Genomic DNA, 19864 nt, shown 5'->3' with positions numbered 1-19864 from the left:
TGCGGTTGTGTAAGTGAACCAGCACATGGAGCATGGAGTACACTGATCCTGCTATTCGGGGCACATGTCGTGCAACCATATGCATTACTCTGGTGCTGCAGGACCTTGACGGTGCTGTATGCATCCCACATTTCCCAGTACAGCTCCCAAGACACTTCTGTGAACACCATTTCTGTGGCCAGATAACGGTTTGCTTTTGTTCACATTTTGTATGTGATTTGTTCCAAAACAATCAGGCCATAGGCATGTGTGCACATCACTGAGTCACCAGCTTCTCTGTGCGCAGCAGCTGTGTGGGCTCCCAGCATGGAGGCCTGGTTTGTGTTACGGTGAGGGAAACACTAAACCTCTGGGGGTTGGTGCTTGGAGTGGTAAGAGGAAAAGAGCTCTACGTTGTAAGTTTGGTTTTCTTTTCATGGCCCAATATTTTCTTGGGTTGTTTTCCCTTTTTGGTTTGGTTTCGTGGTTCTTTTGCTGACCTTCTGGTTGTCTTTCCCACTGAAAGGCAGTGACCTTGGCCCCATTCCACAGGGAGGATCTGCAGTCAATCCTTTCATGTGGTCTTGACTCTTTCTAAACTCTTATCCTGGTACATTCATGTACTTATGGCTCCAGGAAAGGCATATGTATATCATCTTGGATAAAGAGAAGAAAAAATGGTTGGGAACTAAATTTCAGATGCCTGGGAGATGAAGCCAAGAGCACTACGTCACCACCACACCAACCCTGCTATGCTGAAAGTAGCTCATTCCCATAATGATGCAGGTGTGAGTGTGAGTGCATGTGAGTGGGGTCCAGCATACAGTGGAAATGCTTACTAGTATTCTTCTATTGTACTTGTGTTTTTCAGGGGCAAAAAAAATCTTGTTCCACTCTTTTTTTTCCTGTTCAGTAAAATATTGCTGAATGCATATATAAAACCAATTGTGTAGTGTTTTGTAAGAAAATGTGCATTGTAGCAGATTTTGCTTTTAGTAAGGGGTTGAAATCACTGGCATTCTGCTGTATGGTCCTGACCGAAAGAGGAGATGTGGGCAGACCAAAATCATGTTGGATGTGCCAGAGACCAGTGAGGGCCAACTGATTCTTAAGTGAGCCAAGGTCAGTAAAACAGGAAATGAGAGCAGTTCCCACACCAGCAAGGAGCCAGAATGTGGAATGACATGTTTGGGTCAGGATCAGGTCCAGAGACAGTGATCAGGGTCAGACTCTGTCTGGTGATTGCCCAGTAGGGCCCCAGTGGTGGTACAAGTCTGGGCACAGATGTACCTGTGTGAGCTGTGGTGCAGCATAAGCAGGGATCAGCGGTATGGCTTCAGGTTCAAAGCAGCTCCCAAGAGCAGCAGGAGCAGACTCCCTCCTCTGGCTATCACCTACTGCCGGTGAAGGCGGTGACCTTGTACTGGACCAGCTGAGCTCCAGCCACTGCAAATCCTGGAAGGGGATACTCTCCATGCCCAAGTATTCCAAACTTCCCAATAAAATGCCAGGTAACCTAGTTAATTGCTTATGCCGGTTAACTAATTACAATGAAAAATGAGCAGCATCAAATTACATGCTCCCATTGCCTCTACTTTCTTGTTATAGTTAGACAGCTGCCTGCTTTGCCTGCCCTCAGAAATGAACCTAAGTTTGATGCAGGTGAACACTGACTGGATACAGAGTCAAGAGTCTATACAACGTAAGGTAAAGCTCAGCCTTGCTGAGGGAAAGCACCACCACAGCCGTAGTTTATGTTTCTGCATACATTTACCTGTGCATGTGCCTGGGGAGCAGGTGTAAGTAGCTGTCCCAGTAAACACCACAGTACAGAGAAGAAGTCTCAGCTTCTGCTTCTCACAGTCCATGAGAAAACTAAGGATAATGATGACGGTAAATGGGATTTACTTGACAGTGTTCTTCTTGAACTCTGTTCCTGCCAGAGGATGTCAAAATAATGGTGATTGGAAACACCTCATTGAAAAGAGAGAGGAAAAGAGTCAGAAGGAAGGTCTTGGGCAGAGCAGACCCAGTCCATCTCACCTCACATCTTGCTCCAGGTTACAGTCTCCCCAGTAGCTGGATCAGTACAGAAAGCACCAATACTCTTCTAGTCCTCACAGTTCACTGCATCTCCCATTGTATGGATGTGCTTGCTGTAAGCTGTGCCAGTAAAATCATCCGGGTTATGTGACTCTCCATAGAAAGCATGCAAGTTACATCCTGGATTATTTCATCAAACTGTTTTAAATTGAACCCCAGAAACTGTCCTAAGCCTCAGAAATAGCTATGCCAGTGGAATTGACAAAGGACTATGGGGATGGAGGATGATAGACAGGGAGCATTGGAACCTTTCACACTGGTTCTGCAAAAATATTAATGTTTTCAGGTGATCAGCTGAAATAGTGCTTTGATTAAATTTTCAATCCTGGAAGCACCCACTCATCTTAAATGAAGTTGGCAGATGCAGATTCTGCAGAAGATCTGCAGAGGGAGATCCAGTCTGCTTTGCTTTGACATCTTTCCTTCTCTCCTGACAGCAAGAGCTTGGGACCACCTCAAGGACAGTCTAGTATGTTCCTGTGAGGTGTCTACCTCTCTGCTGTGCGTACAACAGACACCATGCAGTCCCTCAGCTGTAACTCTGACCCACACAGTCTTCTTCTATGGGCAGGCACCTGCAGTTGCAGGTGCTGAACATTGGAACCAGTGCCACAGGGAACTATTCTGAGCATTGGTGCAAAGAAGGAATTGTTTCCATGACCAGAAAGAGTCAGGTCATGTTGGGAGGGTATCAGCTTCTGGTATGAATGAGATTTTCCAGGCTCTTTATTTTTGGCAGGTCCACAGGAACTGTCCAAGCAATTCCTCCCAGAAGACTTGGCTAAAGCCTTAACCAAGGAAATTCAAGTGCCCTATTTCCATTCAGGAATAGAAACCACAACCTCAGAATGTGTCCCAGTGACTTGACTAAGTCACATCCATAGGGGAGTAGCCACTCCATCTAACTCCTGAAGCTAGACATGCAAGAGAGAGAGAGCATCGCCCTGGCTGAGTATTCAGCTATGAAAAGTCTGATGTGCTCAGGGTGATGTCTCTGTTCCTTTGTTGTGGTAGTCTGCTGCTCAATGTGGACCTAAGGTCTGAGTGCCTTGATTACCCATCTTCTCAATCAGCTTTTCTATTGCTCATTTTCTATGTTGTTCCAATGAGTCTGTTGGCCAGGAAGGGGCAAGGGATGCAAATTGGAGAGTTGGTGCTTTTGCTGCCTGACAACTTGATGATTTTAGTGTCAAATGTGTGGGTTGTTCAAGCAAAAGCCTCAGAGCAGAGTAAAATTCAACAATGCAAGGTACTGCTTGGGCTGCAAGTGAACACTGAAAACAAATGTTGTCTACTGTGAAGGCTGTTTCCTCTCTTTTTCAGCTTCTCTAGTGCTGGAGATTGAGCAGATGATCAGTCTTGCAAAATGTTTGCCTGATATGTTTCAGAGGGCTTACTCTCAGCTGCTAAATTTGGCTGATTTCCTTTCTAGTATTTAGTAATAGTATTTTTAACAAATGCTAGAAAAATGTAAATTTCCACATTTCAGAGCTGAAGGGAACATAACAACTGTTACTGTATCTGTTATTCATAGAAACATAAAATCATTGAATATTCTGAATTGGAAGGGACATGCAAGAATCATCAAGCCCAACTCCTGGCCTTGAACAGGACATCCTAAGAATCACACCATGTGCCTGAGAACATTGTCCAAACACTTCTTGAGCTCTGGCAGGCTTGGTGTGGTGGGGAAGCTGTTTCAGTGCCCAGTCACCCTCTGGGTGAAGAACCTTTTCCGAATATCCAGCCTAAACCTCCCATGACATTCCCATGGGGCCTATTACTGGTCACCAGAAAGAAGATCTAAGCTCCTGTCCCTCCTCTTCATCTTGTAAGCTACAGACCACTATGAAGTCTCTCCTCATTCTTCTCCTCTCTAGGCTGAACAAACAAGTCACTTGAGCTGCTCTTCCTAAGTCTTGCTCTTGAGGCCATTCACCACTTTTGTCCCATTCCACCGCACATACTCTAATAGTTTGATGTCCTTCTTACATTTTATCACCCAAAACTGCCCCAAGGACTTGAGGTGAGATCACACCAGTGCATAGCAGGTCGGGACAATCCCCTCCCTTGCCTGGCTGGCAATGCTGTGCCTGACACCCGCCCAGGATATGTTTGGCCTCCTAGCTGCCAGGACTCACTGATACGAGTCACTAACGTGAGTCACGCTGCAGACCAGTCTTATATTCAACTTGCCATTGACCTTTCCTGTGGCGCTGATCTCCAGCAGAACCTGACAGACTTGTAGTTATCAGGGTCATCTTTCTTGCCCTTCTTGAAGCCTAGGACATTTGCCAGCTTCCAGTTGAGTGGGACTTCTCCAGATACATGCTCGTGCTCCCCAGGGGCTCTCTGTGAGAGAGTGGGGGCAGCGCTGTCACTCCTGGCTTTGTCCTGTGCTGAGTCAGCCTCTCTTGTGCAAGCTGCTGGTTCCATGTGGGCCTGTCTTGGGTTTCCCCTGGCTCTAGAAACTCGCCCTATTCTCCACAATCCCCTGCTCCGCTGTGAGATATGCTTGTACCAGAGCTGTTTTCCTCAGTGAGTAATGGTTGAATTCCAATAATAAATTTGTCCTCACATAGGCCACCCACTACTTAGGATCAAACCAAGGCCTAAGATTCTGGTACGAAGAGATCATATTGCCTGCTGGATAGAGCTTTGCCTGAGACGGATCTATGACTCTCTCCTTAGTGTTTGTCCAGCCACAGCACACAAACTACTCTTCAAAGGTAGTTTGCACCCTACTAGGTGTTGCAAATTGCATGGTAGTAGTACACAAAAAAAAAATCAAGTATATTCCACACAGCCCTCCTTTTCACACACACACTGCCCATCTGTCCAGATGTTTCGAGCTGGGTGTTCAGACTGTTTCATCCACTTTCAGGCACAAGCTTCCTACTGTACCTTCATTCTGCTTTATGAGAATATCTGCTTCTTCTTTCTTCCCCATATCTCACTACTAGGGTCTTTTCAGTCTACAAGCTCTGCATCTCATCTCTCCCTGACCTTAACATATAAAAGAGTGAAAAGAGATTAGGAGTAGATCTTCGGGTTTGGCCTCCCTGGTCCTCAGCTACTTGAGTGGATCAGGAGCTGATGACATCTGTTGGAGAAGGAAGAAGCTATGTCTTGCCAAAGAAATGTGGTCTTTGGAGGGCCATGACTGAATGCAGCTGTGATGTAGGAGGTGTGAAGAGGATGGGGAGGATCTGGTGTGGCACGGCTGCTGAGCTTGTGATGGGGCCTGCATCATCTCAGACTCAGCATGTACTCAGCACTGGGTTCACCAAAGGCAGGCACAAACTGTTCCCTGAGGTCCTTCCATAGGGGGCCCTTGCTCCTAGGGGGTCTAAGCTGTCAGGATGCCCAGTGTCCTAGTTCTTGTTGGTCTGTCCTCCCTGGCTGACTGTTTTCCCAGCTGCTGTCCTCTCCAGTGGAGGAGGCGACTTCATGTGAGTCATCCTCTTCGGGAAAGAAACCTCTGGGTTCTCCCCCCCATGGTGTGAGCAGCTGAGGGGGAAGGTATCCATGGCTATTTTATTTTCAAGGTCTCAGCTGGGGGCAGGAAGATTGGAAAATGCAGACTTAAATTTGTAGCTTAGGGTGTAATTTATGAATAGGAGTCGAACAGACGCGTGCAGGAAATATTCTCACAGACTTTAAACTTTAAAGCTAAACAGTTCTTAAGTTAAAAACAACATCAACTTCTTATTTTTTTTCTTGCACAGGATGGATGGTCTGGTGGGACACAGGAGGTCTGAGTTCTATTTGTGTCTCCTGTCACCAGCTTCCTATGACCTTGGACTAGCTGCCTAACCTCTCTCTGCGCCTCCGTTTCCTTCTCTGTAAAAGGGGGATGATCACATTTACCTGCTCCATGCCGACACTCTTGTGACTTATTTCATAGCATAAAAATATAGGGAGGGTCAAACTGAAGATCTGACTCACGCAACAGCCTTTCTCTGGCTACACAGGGAAAAAGTGGAAGCACAGGGCTTGAGTTTTGCTGTCATGGGCTCTCTTCTCATCTTTCACAAAATAAAACATGCATGTGAAATGTGAGGTATGTGCATAGGGGGGAAGAAATATATTTCCAGCGCTGTCCTGGGTGTTATAGGGTCAGTGAAGGCCAGCAGGAATGCTGGCAGGGCAGACTCCCTAAGCATCCTCAGCCAGTGCTGCCCCTTCCTGGCTTCCCGGCTCTGAGCGCTCTCAGTGCTGCTGGCCGGGGACCCGTGCTGGTCTGGGTCAGGCCACGCACAGGGCGATTTGCCCCGCGGCTCTCCCTCCCCAGAGAAGGCGGGGAGCAGAGCCCCGGGCCCCCGGGGCACGGTCAGCGCTTTTGGGCGCTCCGAGCATCGTGCCCGGTAGCCGGGGAACGGCTGTAAATGGCCCCCGCCCGAGCTGGCACCCGGCTCAGCAGCCGGTGACGGGACGCGGCGCTGTCGAGGTTTTCCTGCGGAGCCGGAGAGGGGCTCCTCGGGACCGGGACCCCACCGCTCAGCATTTGGTCCAGGAATCGCAAGTCCACTCCATGCTCTCCCCACGGGAGCCCAGCGACGTGCGAGCGACGAGTCGCGCTGCCCGCCCCAGCAGCGCTGCGGCCGCGGCGGCTGGAAGCAGCCCAGCGCCGGGCTCCGGCGGGACGGCACGGCCGGGCTCCCGGGGGCCGGGGGCGGACGGGGGCGGACGGGGCCGGGACACCCGCGGGGCAGCGACACCGTGCCCGCCGACGGGCGGGCGGGCGAGCGGGAGGGGGACGCATCCCGGGGAGGGCGTGCTCCCGGCGGAGGATGTGGGCGGGGGGGGCGGAGGGGTGCTCGGCGAGGGGTGGAGAAGTTATAAATTAGCGAGGCTGGGGCTGGCGGGTATCTGATGCCCGCGGGAGGTGAAGCTGGCAGGGCGGCCCGCAGCTGATACTCCGTTTCCGCAGTCGGGTCGGGCCGGGGCGGGCGGGTAGGACTCGGGGGCTGCTGGATGCGGATTCCGCGCCGCACTGTGCCGTTATCTCTGCCACCGCGGGAAGCGCCCGGGACCGAGGAAAGCCCGTCGGAGTCCAGCCGGCGCCTCTGCCCCTGCCTCGCCGTCGTCGGCAGGGAAAAAGCCCTGCGTTCCCGCAGGCAGGACCATGCCCTGCCAGCTGCTCTCAGGGACCGTGCTGCTGGGAGCCGCCCTCCTGCTCGCAGGTAAGGGATCGCCGGGACGCGCTGCTCCAGTCAGACCCCGTTCTGCGCCGAGCTCTCCGCGACGGGCCCCCCGTCTTGTCGGCTGGGCCTCCCGCGCCCCTGACCTGTCCCGCAACACCCCGCCTGTCAGCTGGAGCCGGCGGGCACCTGCCTCCCCTTCGTCCTTCTCCTCTGGACAGGGCCGGGGAAGTGATCTCTGCTTTCCAGGGAGCGGCGAAACGCCTCATCCCCGAGCGGTCGTTATCGTCCGAATCCCGTCGGCGTGCCCCGGGACCAGGTCCCCGGAGGGCCCGGCGATGAGGAGCCGCGGTGCCTCTCCTCCTCCAGGCAAGGCAGTGGTGGCGTGGAGGCGAGCCGCTCCTGGGCACAGGGGACCGCCGTACATCATCGGGAGTTGTCCGAACCGGTGCACCACGGAAAGAGAGCATGTCTTGGCTGCAGGGCACGCTTCTTTCTTCCGCATCTTCTTTTCAAGTGTCCCAGCTCTGCCCGTGAAGCGGCAAAGGTGTACCTTTTCTGGCAAAAATCCGGGTCCTGCTGCCTCCCGCCCGAGCAGGTCGGCGGAGCACCGGTGGCGCTGCCTGCGGGGGTGGCCGCGGGGTTTTACTGGAGAGTGGGATGGAGCTGCTCTCCGATGCCTGCATCCCGCAATGATGCGTGTACTGGGATGGATCCTTGTAGATTTGATGTTCTTAATTAAGTTTAATTTATCTTTGAGCCAAGAGCGTGGGCCGGAGCGCCGTGGTGGGCAGTGCGTCCTAGTGTTGCGTGGCTGGTCACCTGGGAGCAGGGGTGCGTAGTGGCCGGGCAAAGGCTGGTCCCGCGTGGGGTCATCGCTCCGCAGGGCCGCTGACCTGCGGGGATGCGCCGCGGAGAGGGGCGGATCGGCGGCCTGTCCGCGCACGGGCTCCCCGTGTCCCGCCCCGGGGCAGCGCGCACGGCCGCGGGCCGCTCCCGCGGGGACGGCGCTCGGCAGAAAGGGGCTGGCGACCGGCGAGGAGCGGGAACAAACCCCGGGCGGGGAAGCGAAAAGCCGAGCTCCCCGCGGGACAGCCGTCGAGGGCAGCGTTCCTGCGGTTAGCGGCGCGCCCGCCCGGCCACGCTGCCCCGCCCGAGTGCCGGGGGCTCGGTCTGCTCCGCGCCGCTGAGCCCACGGGAGCGGTCCCGCTGCCTGAGGCTTCCCGGGAGGAGGGCTGGCGGGGCCGCTCCGACGAGACGTTTTCCTGCTCGGGAAGTGCTGATTCATCAGCTTTAACACAGATATATAGGTGTTCTACTTTTTTTTTCTCTTTCTTTTCCCCAGGAAAGCGCTAGTTTCCCCACATTATTTGTCTCCGCCTAGGAGGTTCTTATGCCCAAGATGAAATAGGCACAGGCATGGGACACTCACCCTGGATACAGGAAATGTGGGTTCAGATCCTTGCCAGGCTTCCTTCACAGCTTGAGTTTGAACTTCAGCGTCCTGCTCCCACGTGGGCTCCTGCAGCGACCAGCTACGCTAGGGGACTCGCTTCCTCTTTCCTGTCGGAAAGGTTTTCCATTGTGCAGATCATGGCAAACCCACTGCCCAGGGAGAGGGTGGACTCTGTGAGCCAGGGGCTGTGAGAAAGACCCTGGATCACCTTCCTGTTCATGTGCACCCTAGACCTATCCTGGTGGGAAAAGCTTGGCTTACTTAGGAGACAACCTGGGGCTCTGGATGCTGGGGACAAGCATCCCATCGTGATGGTTGGCTCAGGTACTGTAGGCATTGGAAAGTTACTTCTCTGTAGTTTGGCTGAGTGCCCTTACAACCGTTTTGCTGGAAATTCATATCCCACCCATGCACAAGAGATTGTGCTCAAATCAGAATTTAAATTTTTTCAGACTCATTGGTTTTGTTGCTTTTTTTGCTTGTTTTCTAGAAAAGCATTCTTGCTCAGCTTTGTTTGGACATTTCAAATAGGTTGACCATGCTTCTTCTGGGCCACTGGCAAAACTCTCCATAGTTGTGTTTGAATGGAGAATTTCAAAGTTATTGTTGCAGTTGTGGGATGTTTTGTACCATACATCTCTCTGTGCTTTTCTTCCCATTTCACCCTTCTTCACTGCTTATTTACCTACAATTCTTACTCAGGCTGCCCAGCGCTTCCCATTTCCAGTGTTCTTGATGAAATTCAGTTCATCATTGGTCCTGTCTTGTAATTCAGTCTCTGCAGGTGTCTGCTGAGCTTCCATTTACTGACGGGTTCTAGAGGAGTTTCTCAGAAACAGTCAGTGGTTCAGAAAGAACCTAAAAAGACCTCCACAAGGAAGTGACAGAAGGAGGTCTTTCAGCTCCTATATGTCTACTTAATAATTTAAATTTCCCAAAAGCAACATGCAGCCTACAAGCTTTGAGAGTACCCATTTGAAAAATGAGATTAAGGAAATTAAATTCATTTGACATGTGAGTGTTGGGCACTTCAGGTCTCTTGTGCACATGCGTGTTTTGGTTAACTTGGGAAAGAATGACACTTTTTTTCTGGGTTTTGCGTAGTACTCACATATGTTTTCTTTACATCTTAAATATATTTATTCCACAGATTGTATTGCATACGCTTGCTAATGACTGTACACATAATGGTCAACATGAAAATGTGGTTGCTGTATTAAGTTCAATCTCCCAGTCCTCAACTTTGTCTTACTATAATGTTAATCACTAACATTTGGGATTGTGACGGACTGTGTTTAAATCCTGAAAACATCAGACTCTGCAGCCTGGATCAAGGCTTATGCACCATGTTTTCAGAAATATAAACTGGTGATTTAGCTGTATTTCCAGCTGTATTTCTGGCTACCCACATAGAAGTGGTACCTCACAATTAGCAGCTAGAAGGTAAATAGACTCTATTACAGTCTTATCTGTGAACAGCACTATATGATCTCAGTTATTTCAGCTGGAACTAGAGCATCAAAATCCCCAGTGGACTTTTCAATTTCATGGTCAGCTGGAAAAAATGAAGGAAGAAATTCCAGGTCAAATCTAATCAGTGCTGACGCTAATTTCTTGCAATAACTAACCTGTCTTCTCTGAAAATGCTGTTCAGATGGAAGCTCATATGTTAAGGTTTCAATTTGGTTTGAGTACTTGCTGAAACAACTACACAGACAGAATAGTCCAGTTTGGGATTAGGGCTGGAGTTGTTAAAAAAGTTCAGACAAACTGGCTTTCCCACTTCTTCTGCACCTTCATAGAAATGGGGCTCCCTTAAAAATTCCAAACTGTATTCACATAAAGCAGAAGAGTTAGACACTGCTTTACAAGGGAGATTTTAAAAAAATATGTGTATGGGGTTAAAGCACCAAACTTTTTTAACATAGCTAAAGAAAATCACTTACACAGTTTACTGATGTTTTACCAGACAGACTGATGTTTTACTCATATGCTCCACACAAAGCTAGATTTCATTCTCTTAAAACTGGTGTAAATCTGGAGCAACCTTTGGGCTAGGCTAGCATCTTCTAGATTTACAGTTTGTGCTGGACAAAATCAGGACTTGACCTGTGCCGTAGTAAAGATCTTCATATCCAGAAGCACCCAGTATATTTAGAACCCTAAAAATTTGCCACTGGGGAGATTTGAGAGGTTTTTTGGTGGTGTTGGGTTTTTTTTTAACATCGGAACAGTAAAAAACAAGCTGTCTATTTTTTGTCAGATGCTTCAAAGACTGAAACCCGTAGCACTTCACACTGTGTGGGTGTATAGGACAAAAGGAAATTGTCCGGATTTGCAGGACAGTTGATAAGTCCTTACACTTTACGTGGTTTGGAAACTTCCAACACACTGTTTATCAGCTTGCTGGTTTTCATGTTCGACTGAGATTGGGAAAGGAAGAAGCTCAGCAGATGAGGGTTAAGGTTCAGTGTTTCAGAAGTCCGTGTCCAGAGGGGCTGTGGTGGGGCTTCAGCAGCAAAATTGTTCCTTTGAAACCCCCAGAGTCAGGGTTTGGGGCTTCTTGCTGCAGCCCCAGAGGGAATGGAAAGCGAGACTGCTGCAAGAGTAGGTTTTGCATGAAATGCCCACTCATGGTCACCTCTGCTCTTGGAGACAAGTCTTTCCTATTGGTGTGAGACCTTCAAGAGGAAAACTGCTCCCTCCAACAACATGCTTCATCTTTAGATCTCATCCCTGCCCCAGTAGTCTCTTTTTTCCCCCCTCTATCAATATTTGTGAGAAGGTAGAGAAACATTTCTGTATAAGTTTGAGTATGAATTCTACCCACAGACAGAACCAGGCTCTTTTCTCTTTGCCCTTGTGATGCATCCTTACTGCACATATTCCTGCAACTGGGAAGCAACCTTTCCCAAGCATCCTCAGCTGGGAATGGTCTGACTTCTTGATGCATCACAGGAGACTGCTTATCCTAAAATTGGTCCAGTGATTGTCAGGAAGGTGCCCACACAGTTTTCTCTTACTGAGATGCAGAAGTTCAGTTTCATTCCCCTATGGTTGGAGATCAGTGCTGCATAAATCCTGATGCTCGAAAGAAAAAACTATGCTGCAAGCAGGAGCTGGAAAAGGGAAAATGTAGTCATTAGTGCTCTCTCCAAAGCCAAGCATGGCATAATATCATGCTTTTGTGACCAGCAGAATGAGCTCATGATGGAACTAAGTGAAGTACTAACAGATTGAGAAACCAACAGTGGGGGTAAAGAGATTTGAAACTGTAGATTTCAGAGATACTTTTGTCTGAAACTTAAGTCTTGAGCCATTGAGATGTATGGAGAAACTTGGACAGGGAATGTGAATGACTGTTTCTTCTGTATTAAGTCATGTTTGCATTTGGGGTATATTTTGTGTGGCACAGTGAGTGGAGATGTGCCAGATTAAAGATGAAGAGAAGGATGATTTAGCTTGTGCTCCATCAGTGTATTCAAGAATGTTATAGATGCTTGTGCAATAGTTAATTAATTCATTAATCATCTTTCTTGGACTTTGGTTTGTCCTGTGTTAATGCAGATGCAAAAGGTTCATGTTCACGGTGAGTTGATTTTGCTCTCTGTTGTTTTTCCCTCAAATCACAGTTGATTTGTCATTACCAAAATCCATATCCACAATTTTAAGTCACCCCTGTAACATACTTAGAGCATAATCCAGTGTGATGTTGTTAACACTGATTTCTCTTGGCATGACTTTTCTGGGTGGTGGGGCTGCTTTTCCAGCATTCACTGATATGTGGCACTAAGCACATGTGCAATACTTCTTTTTGAGATGTATTCCTTCTTTTGGAGCTATGGCCTTGAAACAAGGTTCTCTTTGCTGGTGGAGCACCTGAAGGATGGGCAAGGAGCTAGAAGGCAGCTGCTTCTAGGATTTCAGTGGGTTGAAGATGCTGTGACATTATTCCCACTCCGTGCTTGGGAGCGGGTGAAGCAGGCAGGGCACAGTGGTCCTGGAGAGCTGGGGACCTGTGAGCAGATGTTTCTCCTCCTCAGATGTTCTCTCAGGAAGCCTGTGCTCTGGGAACAGACCCCCTGCTTAGTGCGTGGGGAGCGACAAGGGATGAGTGTGAGGGCATTTCTTGAGAGGAATTTCACAACTTCACATAGCTCGCTTAAGCGTCCTTCCTGTGGGATTCTGCCTTGACACAGAGTGAAGGAATTCACCTCTTTTGTTCCCATTGTCATTCCTCTGTGGAAAAACCTCTCATCAGGATCACCATAGACTAATGTTAACAGAAGCGTGAGAGTTGCCATCCTGGATCAGACAAGGGCTCTATTTAGCTTCATGTCGTGTCTTTACTGGTGTCCAACATCTGATCTTCAGGGAAGGTCCAAGAAGCCTTGCAGGAAGCAGTTATCTGATAAAATTCTCAAGAGGGGAATTTTTTTTTTTGTAGTATGATCTAAAATTCAGTATTATTTCATAAGAAACCATGGGATTGAGGGTCGAGGAAACTAAAATTTAGTTGTTGTCTATGTTTATGCAGGTGGATATTACATAGTAGAATTAAATCATGTTAAATTGTATAATACAGAGAATTTTCTTGTTCTGTTGTGCTGAAAGTGTTTGGGGTGAAACCCCACCTTTCTTTGTCTCATGCAGTGCTGCAATTGACACTCATCCTAATCTATTTTATAAGTATTATTGGTTATCATTTCCCAATGTAATTGAGCTACAGGCACGCTTGCCAGAAGATTTCTCCATGTGCATGTACCTTAGAGTTGGTGCTTTAGATGTCATTCAACAGCAAAGTGGGTTTTCCTCCCAAGCCATTGCAAGGGACTCCTCTGTGCAGGCTGTTCCAGTTCCTCTCACCTCTCTATTTTAATTTGTTGTGCTTCATTATTTACTTGCTCTTGTTTTGAACCCAGGGTTCAGTGCTTACAGCTCTGTTTTATAGGTTTAAGTGGGGTGGATGGAAAGTCAGTTCCTGACTTTTCTTTTTGTCTTGGAGCACTACAGGGCAGTTCAGCTGTAATGATGGAGCTTTGGAAATAATAAACAGCAGCCTTCAGCAAGGTGGAACTCCATCAATTTTGCTTTGTATTTCTTTTACATAGTTGCTAATTTGTTTCTTTGCTTACAATTTAGTGATTACTGAAGCCCCAGATGAGTTTGACAGACCTGTGTTGCTGGCTGAGCAGGTAGATTACTGGCAGGTAGGCAGTTTGTCTGTCTTTATGAAAGTCTTCCCATTCAGTCCTAGTGTATTACTTTATTTGTCCTGCCAAGTAATCTGTTACAAATTTTAAGTATCTAACTGGCAAAGAAATTTAGTTTCGCCAAGAAAATGTACACTTTAAATTCTTAGGAATTCTGAATTATTTTCATGTCAATTTTAGTATACTTGCTTTCTCTTTATAACATATCAATACTTTTCTACTCACTAATTAATGAGATAAACTTTTCTGAAGAATATTGAGCTGATGATTATGTGCTAGGATCTGTAAGGGTGGATTAGAGCAGAGGCACAGTACTTGCTGACACATGTCAGTCAGTAGATCTGATCAGTAGATCTGATCCAGGCGTGGCCTGGATGGGACTCCCTGCGCTGTGTAAGCAGCACAGGCTGAATGGTGTGTGGAGGCATGAAACAAGACCCCTGGGTGAGTGCCACTGGCTGATCACACGGCATCCTTTTTGGCTGGGCAGATGGCAGATTCACAACCACTTCTCGTCTGAATGGCCTGAGCCGGGCCTCCATGCAGGGGACAAGACAGGCACATCAAAGTGGAGGGGCATGAGAGCCACATGGATTTGTGCTGAATGTGGCTGTGAAAGTGTTGCTATAGCCTAGCTCTACTGTTACCAGCCTCAGCTGACCTGTTTTGTTTTGTTTTTAAGCTGGGCATTTACTCTGTTGGAGTGAAGACCAGACTAAGGCGGACACAACTGTGGTATTTCTCTTCTCAACGCACATCACATATATGTGTGTGTTTTGCCTCCTGGATGTGGTTTACCAAAGTGATGATCCCACAAGAGTTCATAATGGAGGTGTCAGACTGTGCATTTGGATAACCATTTCCAATTCCATATGCCCAATGGGAAATAAAAAGTTTATGGCTATGGCTGGTTTTACTTCTTCTCTGTAAATATGTCCTCCTTATATAGCTGATGAAATGAGTACCTGCCTCGGGCTAGATGCTCATTTCAGATCCTATATTCTAGAGATACTGCAACTTGATGGATGCAGCATGAAACCAAATTTATTTTTCTCTCAGGTTCTCCGGCTGTTTAATATTGAAATTTACTTTTCATTGGCATTATATGAAGTGCCTATGCTCAGGCATGGAAGTCACCTGGTGAGTTTAGGGCTTCTGATGAGCTGGTGAAACAAGTGCCCTCAAGCGGGTCTTATGGGAAAGAGAACACTGAACTGCATGGCCTTGGTTGCCCCGGTACGATGGGAAATGTTAATAATTTCAATTGGTAGTAACTGGAATGAAATTTTATGTCAAATAACCAGCTGAGATTTCAGTTTGTTTAATTTCTACGTCTGAATTTTTAAATGAACAACCCCTCCCTGCTCTTTAATAGAATGGCTTTACCACAAGCTTCTATAAAACCAGCCTGACCTAGCTTGGGCAAATACTGGCAAAATGTTTGGCAATTATTGGGGAAATACATATTTGTTTACATTTGCAGCTATTGGCCACATTGGCATGATAGTGTACTGCTCAGGGGTGTTAATGAAGTGTTATCAGAACTATTGTGCTATTTTTAGCAACCGGGTGTTTTGCTTTGCCTCTGTAACATTTACTTATATTGGTGTGTACACTAATCTAGGAACAGCAGATGCATACAGAGAGTAAACAAATTATAGCTTGCCCTGAGATCTAGAACTAAAAAGGAAGTGACACGCTTGTTTGAATACCTGTCTATGCCTACGAAGGCCTGTTTTGGGCAGTTGCACATCCATTTTCCCTGCAGACTGATTTTTAATTCCACAGCATGGAGTCATGGCCAAGGCTTTTAGTCTGCTCAGAAATCATTTAATCTACTGTTACAAATCCTATGCTGTTCAGACTCTATTATGATGTGTATTATAGAGCAGACCAGCTTTGCCATCCATTAACCTATCAATTTTTTTGGCTGGCTCTTACGTCCTGGTGGTACTTTAAATTCTTAATTATAGTTGAGATTGATCAAACTTAAGCATTTGATCCAGAAATCACTTGGCATGTGTTGCAGAACATCAGACTGGATAAATGGAATGTCCTTTTTGGACCTGAAAGGGATGAGCCAATGAATTGATCATTTTTGTGCATCTGTGTGTACTTTGTAAGTAAATGGCATCCAATAGTTTTCCTGGTCTTGAATGCAAAAGAGAAGAAAGTTTCAGTCACCACAGGGATATGTGCAAGTGATGGCTCTGTTAAGGAGTGATACAGCCTGAGCTGCTGCTTCTACCCTGAGGGTGTTTCTGTCTGCCAGCTGTGTGGTGCCTCTTTGCACAGGAACCGACAGGAAACAAGTACAAAACTACCTCCGAGTCCAGGGACCTGTATCTGTTAACACTTGTAAATCCCCATGGCTCTTAATTGACCTGCAAAGTTCTGCTTCAATAGAAACGGTGGTTACATTTTGCTGCTTCAGATCATGAGTTTGCTCATCTGGGCTGTTGTCAGTGTCAGCTTGGGACAAAGGCATGCCTCCTTGCTCTCACAGTTAAGCTGCCCTAGTTTCTCTTCTGCAGGCTTCAGGTGTGAAGCTTGGATTTACTTCAGAAAAGTGCTGTGAAATGAATGGAGACTTAAATGGCATCTGAAAGACCTGGAGATACTACTTGGAGTCTCAGGGTGGCTCATGGTTTGACACTGTAGGTCTTTCCCGGAGACTGTTTCTAAGTGCAGGCAATGGAGAGGGTGCTTTTACCCCCGGGAACAGGAACCAGGCTGTGCTGCCTTCTTTGTCTGTACCTGAGCATCAAAAATCCAGGTGACAGATGAGATGGGGGCTATTGATGCCATGGGGTTAGAAGAGTGTCTCCTTCAAGTAGCATTTCTTCCCAGCCACCAGCACTCACAGAAGTAGAAAGCTTCATTGTCCAGGGTGCTCCCTTCTCCCTCTAGTCCTGCAGCAGGACCAGGCCAGACAGTCACACTCTGAACAGGAAAACAAAATTTTCTTTTCCATTCACCACACAAATTTTAAGACAATTTCCCTAAAAGTTCTCCTGTTTTAATAAATGCAAGTATTAATGCTGATGAGAATCTCAGTGTTGATTAAACTAGAAGGACCTGTTGGTCAAGGCTTCTTCATGTGGTCAGATGTAAATCAGAACTTTAAGTGGCTCTTAAGAGTTGACCATTAGTTCGTCTCTCTCTATATCTTTTTTTTTCTTTAATAGAGTGAATTCATGTAATGATGTAATTGCAATTATTATGGATAGGTACAACTGTTTGACCAAGAAAAGAGTTATATTTACTTACAGAATGGCTTGAAGAACCTTTAAAAGATATGGTAATACAATAGATTGTCAAGAATAGCTCTGAAATAAAGAAAACTACTCATATCCCAGGTTTCCTTACACAATGGAGTAAAGCCATATACGCCATTTGAGGTTAGCTGATGGCCATGTTCTGGTTAAGGTGCTGCTGCAGATCAGAGTCAGCTCATTTTCGCTGGAGATGCACTGAAGGTCGACCCACTGGGTACTGCCATGTTCCTTTACGTTTCGTTTGGATTCTGCAATTGCTTATTAGTTGCACACATGTGGGTATTCCCAGTCCCATCAGTGGAATGACTCATAAGGAAGTGCTCATATGCATGAGTAAAGTCCTGGGCTGCGTTTGAACTGAATGACAGATGTTTTAAGCAGCACAGACAGGAGAAGACCCTAATAAGAAATCACGTGAGCTCTCCTTCCGATGCAGGAGTGTCATCTACAAAATGCATTTTTGCTGAATATTTGAATCAGGAGTAAATGATAGTTGATGGTAAAACCCTCAAAGGCTTCGTTATGTTTCACAAGGGGTAAAACACGTGCAAATCCAACAGTGACTGAAACAATTACTTCATGATGGATAACTTTATTGCCCACAGATGGCACTTTAAACCCAGAAGGTCAGATTCTTTGTACATGCTGAAGTTGCAAAGAGAAACTGATCATTCTCCTTAATCTCTCACTGTGCAGGTGAAAAAAAGATTAGTCAACATGTTGAGGATAGCTGGAGTGGGTGGAAGAAAGTTACAGTCCCAAATTATGGAAAAGATGTTAGAAAGTCATCAAGCCTGTCAACTTCAAGGAAATTTATAATAACTTCTAATATTGTAAATGTTTTTAACTAGGTTTTAAAGCTAGCTTTTTGATTTGCTTTCTTTAGTCAAAGGTAGCAGAAATTCTCAGTGTATGAAAAGAAATTTAAAAGTAGAAACTGGGAAAATCTGAATGGGAATAATAACCCAGATCATGGTCCCAATTTTGAGTTCAGCAAATCTATCATTTTAAAGAGAAAACAAGATTTAGCAGAAATCAGTGGAAGGTTCATCATGGGTCCATGGTTACTCATTTGTCTGTAGAACTGGACACACATTGTGTTGGAAAAATATATGCATGTTCATCTATTTTATCTTTTTTTTCATGACTTGTGATCAGTGGGTTTTTTTGGTTAACAAATAATTCAAATTTTTATTTACTTAATTTGGAAGACAATCAGCTTTTTTTGAAAGGCAGAAGATAATTGAAGAAAGCTTTTTTTTTTCCCCTTGCAAATTACAGATTGCTCTCTGTTTTCATAAAAAATATTTTTCTTTCCTTTTCTTTACTTAGAATGGCTAACTTTTGCAATCTAAATTAATGTTTGCTCATTAATTAAGCAACCCCATTGACTGACTTTCACATATATCTAATAAGCCTTCCATAACAAATAAAATACATCAAAAAAAATCATCCCTTTCCCCATGGGAGGAGATTCCTCAGTTATCAGGATTAATTAGTTCTCTTGTTGTCACATGAAAAGAAGTTGCACCCCTCAATGTAGGTCATTGTGAGGGTAGGCTGCTGATGGTCGCTTAGTGACAGGCACAATGATAAGTGAATGTGTCCTGTTGAGCCATGACCCTTCAGAAAAGACAGTGTCAAGTAAAATGCCCACAGAAGGTACATAGAAGGCATAATCTGCTTCTAAATATTGACAGTAGGAATTTCCCTGCTATTCTCCTTCCTTTTTCTTTCCTGGCAAACACGTCAAACTCTATTGCATTTGTGCTTTGCATCAGTTTTGAAGCATTTAAAAACGTAAGGAACCTAATGACCCATGAATAGATAGGATGTCAAATAAAGCTATTTTTCTTCAAGACATAGCATCTTGCTGGTAAAAGCATTGTCTCCCGTACTTGTAAAAGCAACAATATTGGCTTGAAATAAGACTTCAGTTTTTTGTCACTGAAAAACTAAATAAATGAATACATAACAAGGCTTGTATCTCTTGCCAAATACACTGACATTAAGTCTTCAATGTTAATATGATTAACTACTGGAGTTAAGTGTCTAAAATGTACTTGAAATCAATGATGAAATGCTGGCTTGTGTCAATGGGAGCAGAGTTAGACAAACACTAAGCACTCCTTAACATCCCACACACTGTGCTGTCTTTTAGATATATGTAAAATGTGTAAAAGGGCAAAAGCTCAAGTATGTATCCAGTATGTTTGGGTTTCTTTTTCTGCCTACGAGATGGGGTGAAAAGGTAGGTGGTTTTGTTACATTTTTTCTTTGATTTTAGTAACTCTGAGGCAGATCTGACCTACAGGCTTCCAGGCTGCTTTGTTTTTTATGCTTCATTTAGGATAGATCTTAAGATTTTCATGTCTGTTTATATCACTGTAAAGTTACGAAGAGAAAAACCTTGTAACATTTATGATGGTTTCTTGCTCATCACCTTTAGCAGACTTTGAGAACAACAGCAGCCCACATTCCCAGGGCTGGTCTCAGCATGGGTCAGATGTGGGCACGGTGCTGCATGACTGGCTTTGCTCCTGGGCATGGTGCCGGTGCCAGTGCCGAGCAAAGCCAAGCGCTCAGCACTGCAGGCATGGCCAGGCACCGCAGACTTGCTCTCCCGTCTTGCTGTCAACACCTGTCACTCACATGTATTTTTCCACTTTCCCACCAGTTTTACACAGGAAG

General features: G+C 46.2%; 1 protein-coding gene across 2 annotated transcripts in view; it reads left to right on the top strand.

Annotated features, from left to right (window-relative positions):
- The first annotated feature begins 6952 nt into the window (after positions 1–6952).
- The window catches only part of FLT1 (fms related receptor tyrosine kinase 1), a 109206-nt gene continuing 96294 nt past the window's right edge, over positions 6953–19864 (top strand). Inside the window, exon 1 of one of the 2 annotated variants that reach the window (XM_048294969.1) lies at positions 6953–7268. In XM_048294969.1, the coding sequence (XP_048150926.1) occupies positions 7211–7268 (58 nt within the window). In that variant the 5' untranslated portion in view covers positions 6953–7210. The remainder of the gene's footprint in view (positions 7269–19864) is intronic. The other variant, XM_048294970.1, reaches the window with a different exon arrangement.

This window comes from Corvus hawaiiensis, chromosome 2 (assembly GCF_020740725.1).
Source record: "Corvus hawaiiensis isolate bCorHaw1 chromosome 2, bCorHaw1.pri.cur, whole genome shotgun sequence".
In the NCBI taxonomy this organism is placed as follows: domain Eukaryota; kingdom Metazoa; phylum Chordata; class Aves; order Passeriformes; family Corvidae; genus Corvus; species Corvus hawaiiensis.
The sequence above is the reverse complement of the archived record's forward strand: the minus strand, read 5'-3'. Positions and strand labels throughout refer to the sequence as shown.